General features: G+C 48.1%; 1 protein-coding gene across 1 annotated transcript; it reads left to right on the plus strand.

Annotated features, from left to right (window-relative positions):
- Nucleotides 1-2,687: 2,687 nt before the first annotated feature.
- On the plus strand, nucleotides 2,688-3,472 carry LOC118755933. The gene is made up of 2 exons (XM_036490725.1): nucleotides 2,688-3,035; nucleotides 3,090-3,472. Exons 1-2 carry the CDS (start codon nucleotides 2,926-2,928, stop codon nucleotides 3,460-3,462), a joined length of 483 nt encoding a protein of 160 aa, XP_036346618.1. The 5' UTR covers nucleotides 2,688-2,925; the 3' UTR covers nucleotides 3,463-3,472.
- Nucleotides 3,473-7,463: the final 3,991 nt, after the last annotated feature.

The raw sequence follows: 7,463 nt of genomic DNA on the forward strand, positions 1-7,463 counted from the left end.
GCGCCCGAGCAGGGACACTAAAGGAAACGAAACATAAAGGAGAGTGCCGTGAAAAAAAAGTGAAGTGAAAAAAAAGTAAGAGAGAACACAAGTGATAGAGACACTGAGTTCAGCGACTACCCGAAATACCCAAATTTAAGAAGCAATAAGGGCACAAGTGAGAGAGACACAAAGTGCAGTGACCACCCGAAGAACTACTAGTGAAGAAACAGTGTGAAAAAAAAACAATGGTGAAGAGAAAGTAGATACATTACCTCAACCGAGAGGAGCTGCTGACCTATATGGCAGAGTTCGGTCTCGAACAGACCGGAACAGTCGAAGAGCTGCGAAGACGCTTCTCTGCATTTATTCAAGAAGAGAGTAACAACGAGGACTACCAAACGCGGTTCGAAGAGCTAGAAGCGAAACACTCAAAGCCTGCGCTGAATGTTACCGCAGCAACACCAAGTGGAAGCCAGGGAGCCAGTGTCATGCAGTCACCAATGCCCGTTGACGCGTTTGAGACACCACAGCCATACGCAACGTATCCTACGACATCGCTGGCAACCAGCATGGACCGAGTTCGTAAGTGGGGTTTCAAATACGACGGCGGCCGAGACCCGCTCAACTTCATCGAACGTGTAGAAGAATTGGCGGAAGTATACGAGGTGAATCGTGACTTACCGCGAGCGATGCCAGAACTACTTAAGGAGAAGGCGTTGACATGGTTCCGCAGTAATAACCGGAATTGGCGACAATGGGAGGACTTCAAACGAGACTTTCTAAGGTTCTTCTTAAACTCTCGCTACCACGAAACCTTAGACGATGAGATCCGTCGTCGCGTCCAACAACCGAACGAGAAATTTAAAGACTATGTGTTGGCCCTTCAGAGTTTGATGCGACACGCGAACTACACCTCAGAGCAGAAGCTGACGCGTATCTACAGAAACTCTAGAAGCGAGTTCCAATGGTACGTCAAACGATCCGAGTTCACCACCCTAGAAGGGCTAGTGAGTTTGGCGGAAGATATGGAAAATATCCCCCCGGTGAGAGAGCCACAAAGAGCCGCAGCGCGAACCACTCCGCGGGTCACGGAGAGATATCAGCACATGCGCGAACTGCCTAGGAGTGACGAGACGGCTAGAGCAGAGAGAACACAGCGCCGACCTGAACCACACAGCGGTGTGGCAACACCACAGACGGAGTACGTTAATCCGTGGACTGCGTGTAGACATTGCGGAGAAGATGGCCATTTTGCGAGAGAGTGCAGAGCTGCACGGACAGAGTTTTGTTGGACCTGTGGTCGATGCAATGTCCCGACTCGAGAGTGCTGCCGTAGTGCATCGGGAAACGGGTCGAGGTCCCATTTGCGGCGAGGAGTAGGGCGTCAGGTAGAACAGCCTCGCCCAAACTAAAGAGTGTCCTAAGGCAGTCGGATGGCCGAATTATGGCGGCGATTAGAGTAAACGAGGTCGACGTAGTAGTTGCAGTTGATACAGGCGCAACAAGAAGTTTCTTGAGCGAGGCCATGTTTAAGAAACTGGATGTGGGAGAGGTTAGGAAGGTGAACACGCGTGTGGTAATGGGAGATGGGAGATCCAGAACGGTGCTGAAGGCTATAACGGCGCAAGTGGAGCTGGCGAATCAGGCGCATGAAAGCGATCTTTTGGTACTGCCTGGTTTGTTGGATGACGTGGTGCTTGGAACCGATTATCTGGCAAAAGCGGGGGTCCGATTATGTTGCGGAGACTTAGACGTGACACTCCGAGAAGAGAGCTGCGCACAAGGAGTAGAAACGTTCACGGCAATACGCGAGGGAGGTGCAGAAAGGTCAGGTAAATGCGATGAACCCAAATCAAACCCCACATCTACAGAAGCCACGACAACCGACGAAGCGAGGGAGTTCTTAATGTCAGAGTTACGCAAATTTGAGAAGATGTCTGGAGTTTCAAATATTGCCACTCACCGGATCGTCATGAAGGATGACCGGCCGATCAAGCAGAGGTATTGCCCGAAGAACCCGAAGATGCAGGAAATCATCAACGCGGAAATCGACGACCTTATCGAGAAAGGGTGTATTGAACCCTCACACAGCCCGCACAGCGCCCCAATAGTGTTGGCGAAGAAGAAGACCGGCAAATGGAGACTCTGCGTCGACTACCGACAGCTAAACGAGCGTTCAGTGCCCGACGCGTACCCCCTACCGAAGATCCAACATATCCTTGATCGACTACGAAGCGCGCGTTACATTAGCAGCCTAGACCTGAAAAACGGTTACTGGCAAATCCCAATGGAAGAGCAGAGCAAGCAGTACACTGCTTTTACAGTGCCAGGGCGTGGCCTTTTTCAATGGCGAGTAATGCCGTTTGGGCTCCACTCCGCCCCCGCGACATTCCAGCGTGCGTTAGACCAAGTTATCGGTCCAGAGCTAGAGCCGTATGCGTTTGCCTACCTGGATGACATTATTGTCATCAGTGCAACCCTGCAAGAGCACGTCCAACATCTTTCGGAGGTCTTCCGACGGCTTAGGCAGGCGAATCTTAGGATCAACCCAGAAAAATGCGAGTTTTTCAAGAAGCAGTTGAAGTATCTGGGTCACGTCGTCAGCGAGAAGGGCATTCACACCGATCCTGAGAAGGTCGCGGCTATCAAAGAGCTGACACCACCGACAAATATAAGGAAGTTACAGGTTCCTAGGGATACAGGGCTGTCATGGAATCCAAGTCGGTTTTGCTTTTTGTCGGAATTACAAACCAATATTGGTTTCATTTGGTGTCATGAAACCGGATTGGTTTTGCTCTTTTCGAACATAGACAAAACCGATGTTCGAATCAGCTGTTTTGCTCATTTGTGTGCATGGCGGCAATTTGAATGTACATTTTTTTGACACAATTTTTTAAAATTGAATTGTTTTCATTAATTTAAATAAAAGTAAGTGAGCGCAAAATGACATCCGCAGTTATCGCATTTCTGTTCTTGGAAGAAGAAAGTTCCGAGAAGGTTAAAAGAAAAATTTTGAGAGATTGCGGCGATCCACTTGAGCTGCCCGAGACAGCGTAAGTAGATTGTTTTTTAATATGCGTTTATAAATATTTATAGCGTATTTGCAGTTTCATAGCATATTATCGCCTAAACAAAGAGGTACTTGACACCATTGAAGGGCACTTGACACGTTCGAAAGTTCCACCAGTGCTGCAGTTAGCAGCTTCGTTGCGATTTTTAGCAGAAGGATCCTGTCAAAGATCAGTCGGGAACGATTCTAGCATAAGTGTAGCTAGAAGCGCGGTGTCAACGATTTTAGATGATGTGCTTAAGGTTATGGAGCGGTTCATTTGCCCTCAGTGGGTGAAACTAGAAATGGACTGCATCGAAAAGCGCATATCAAGAGACTATTTTTACTTAAAGTACAAAATTCCCTCAATAACACACATAAAAATCATTAAGCCCAGTATTGACGAACATTTATTTTATAATCGAAAATAATTCAGTATGAATGCCCTGATTGTAAGTAATCATGAATCTTCATTTTATTCGTACATTGCCTTGATTTATATATATGCATGTACATTTTTATTTAGATGTGTGATGGTGACATAAAAATTCGAGCCGACTAATAAACAAATGAAATCCAACAGCCGTTAGCTGCTTGGTTTGTTTCCGATACCAAAATCGATATTATTGGTTTCTGTGACACCTAAAATCGACACTAATTCCGATTCGAACATAAAACCGATAACATTGGATTTCATGACACCAAAGTAATTTTTTTGTCGTTTTTAAATCCAATTCCGACAACAATTGGATTCCATGACAGCCCTGATAGCTTCATGGTACCGAAAATTTGTCCCCGACTTTTCCAAAGTGGCGCATGCGCTGACGTCCATGCTAAAGAAGGGCCACAAGTGGAAATGGAACGACGAGCAACAGACAGCGTTTGAGGCGCTGAAGAACGCGCTAACCGAGGCACCAGTGTTGGCTTGCCCCGACTTTACGCAGAAGTTCACTCTGCAAACAGACGCGAGCGACTACGGGATGAGAGCTGTTCTCACCCAAGAGATTGAAGGAAAAGAACGCGTAATCGCATATGCGAGTCGCCGGCTCAACAAGGCCGAACTTAATTATTCACCAACGGAGAAAGAGTGCCTGGCCATAGTGTGGGCGATCAGAAAAATGAGACCCTACCTAGAAGGATATACGTTTACCGTCATCACCGACCACTTAGCGCTAAAATGGCTGAGTAAGATAGAGAGTCCATCCGGTCGGATTGCAAGGTGGGCGCTGGAACTGCAGCAGTACTCCTTCGATGTGCAGTATCGCAAAGGTAAGCTTAATGTGGTAGCAGACGCGCTGTCAAGACAGCCCCAGGAAACATTGCTTGGTTCAATGACGGCGGGAGGAGTAGCGGTAGAGTGCAAGTGGCTGAAAGACAAGATGGCGGAGGTGGAGAGGTCCCCACAGAAGTTTCCTGACTTTGTCATCGAAAATGGTGAGCTGTACCGGCGAATATCAGGCCAAATCGACGGTGAAGACGTGTTGCCATGGAAATTATGTGTACCGACAGAGCAAAGGCAGAGGGTGTTAAGGGAAATTCACGATGTTCCCAGTGCAGGCCATATGGAGATCAGAAAAACGATAGCGCGGGCGACAGCGCGATATTATTGGCCGGGCATGTTCCGCGACGTGAGGAAGTATGTGCGACAATGTCAGACCTGCCAGCTTTACAAACCAAGCCAGCAGCAACCAGCCGGAAAGATGCTGACGCAGCTAGCGGAAGAACCCTGGGCGACGGTGTGTGCTGATTTCGTAGGACCTCTTCCGCGATCCAAGCATGGAAACACTATGGCGCTGGTAATACTAGATCGTTTCTCAAGATGGGTCGAGATTGTACCAATGCGGAAGGCAACAGCGGAGGGAGTAATTCGAGCAGTGAGAGAGCGGATTATCGGCAAATTCGGCATTCCAAAAATCTTGATCACGGATAATGGAACGCAGTTTACCAGCTCGAAATTTAAGCAATTCCTGGAGGAGATGGGAATAAGGCACCAATTCACTGCTCCGTACACACCGCAGCAAAATCCGACGGAAAGAGCTAACCGTAACATCAAGCGACTACTGGCGCAGTTCGCAGGCAAAGACCAGAAGAGCTGGGACGATCTGTTGCCAGAAATGACTTTGGCCCTCAACACTAGCGTGTGCGACGCAACGGGTTACAGCCCGGCGTTCGTCGTCCAAGGTCGAGAACCAAGGTTACCGAACGCATTGTATGACGAGAATACGTTAGGAACCGGCGAAGATGCCATAACACCGCAAGTAAAAGCGGTGAGAATGAAAGAGGTGTTTGAGTTAGTGCGACGAAACCAACAAAAGGCAACGACAGAGCAAGCGAGACACTACAATCTGCGAAGAAGATCGTGGCAACCGGTCGTGGGAGACAGGGTTTTGGTGAAAGAACACTTCTTGTCTAAAGCCGTGGACAATTTCGCGGCTAAGCTTGCACCGAAATACGGCGGACCACATCGCGTACTAAATTTTATTTCGCCTGTGATCGTCGAACTCGACAAGGTGCACAAAGGGAAAAGAAGAACAGCGCACGTGAGTGATCTCAAACCATTTTATGAGAGCAACGCCTCAGGTGAAAATTCCCCCGTGGCATCGTCTGAGCCTAATTCGGCGCACAGCGGCGAATAGGTAAATTTCAGCAGAGACTGAAGTGTGTGAACTCGGCAATTGCCAGCAGGGGAGCAACTGCCATGACAGCAGAGACCCTGAAAGATGAGAAGCTAGCCGAAGAATCCTAAATCTGATGAAGAAGAAGAATAATAATAATAATAAGAAGAAGAAGAAGAAGAAAAAATAAAGGTTCCAAGGGAAAACAATGAAAGTGGAGATGGCACGAAGCACAAAAGAAAATTATAAAAAAAACAAAAATAATAATAATTATCATTATAATATTAAAATTAATAATAACAACAGCAATAGTAATATAATTATAAAATATTGATAATAATTATAATTATAAATATTAATAATAGCTAAAACATTTATAATAACAAAATAATACTAATTCTACTAATAATAATAATCGTAATAAGAAGAGGAGTAATACCGCAATGGCAACCCGAAATCTACTCCAGTTCACATCAACGCTACAAAACTCCCTTTTGGATAGTCAGCAACCCCGACACCAAACTACAGCTGTGCGAGGATGACAAATAAACAAATAAAAACAAAATATGCAATGTGAAAGTGAAACGGCAGCAAAATTACCGAAATTTTGCTGGAAAAGTGCCGGAAAACTAGGAAAATACAGTTGGTCGCGCAATGGCCACTGTCGGCAATAAAAAGGATGTGCCGCGGGCGCCAAGGCACAAGTTCGCGAAAATATGGACCAACAGCAGCAGCAACAGGCAAATTTTGTAGCCGAGCAAGTGGAGGGCGGCGTTTTGCGCGTACGCATAAAGCGCCTAACAGAGCACGAAATTCGACGCTACAGTAGAAGTGACAGCAGCGGTGGAGACCGGTCGAGTAATTCGAGCGACAACAACAGCACCGGAGGCGAGCATGACGACGCTGGCCGGCCAAGTAGCCCCAGCGAGGGCGGTAGCAACAGTGGCAGGCAGCAACAAGAATTCGGCGTCGAGGACATCGAAAGCCTCGAAAGTACGCAGCCGTTCGTACTGCCCCAAAATAGCGAAGATGCAGAGATGGCTGCCTATTGGGGTGCAGAGTACTTGGCAAACAATACGCCACATTTGACGAGCGAAGAGGAGGAGATGGAGCACGAATCATCGCACGTAAGCGTACGATCCGACGACAGCGGGCCAAGCGGTGAATGTGATGGCGAAGTAGAGCGGGCACCAACACCCATAACCATCTCGTCCGACGAGGAAGAGGAGTATGCCAAAAGGCAGGTCGAATTCTCCATCGCGACGCAAGACGCCAGACACCTCGGTAACGGGTACGTAGAGTATGCGCGCCATATTGACATGCGCATCAGGCTATACGACCCGATGCCATCGGAAGAGCCACATCCACCGCCGCAACAGCTGTGCCTTAGTGATGGCGCGATGGAGGCGTGTACGTTGGCGAGCGGTGGACGAAGTGATTTTGTGGAGGAGGCGCCGGCGGAAGCGGATTTTAGTGTGGCAGCAGATGCCGACTTAGTGGCGGAAATAGAGCGTTGGCTAGAAGAGGCTGAGCCGAGAGTGCCATCGGAGTGGCAGGTCCATCCGGACGTAGGTGCGTTGCCGGAAGAGTTGGTGACGGAAATTGAGTCGCACGTAAACCACCAGCAACTGAAGCGGCAGTCATTCAGACGCATCGTGAACGGACAGGCGTACAGAGTGCGAATCACCAAAACTGGCAAGGTGACCGTAAGTCTTGCTGCCGGGAGTAAGGAGGGAGTGTGAGGACCCCGGATCCTGTGGCCCTGGGCCCCACAACAACTTTATATACACATACATATATATCCTTTGTACTATTTA

Source organism: Rhagoletis pomonella, unplaced genomic scaffold (genome assembly GCF_013731165.1).
Source record: "Rhagoletis pomonella isolate Grant_MI unplaced genomic scaffold, Rhpom_1.0 Rhpom_scaffold_07969, whole genome shotgun sequence".
In the NCBI taxonomy this organism is placed as follows: domain Eukaryota; kingdom Metazoa; phylum Arthropoda; class Insecta; order Diptera; family Tephritidae; genus Rhagoletis; species Rhagoletis pomonella.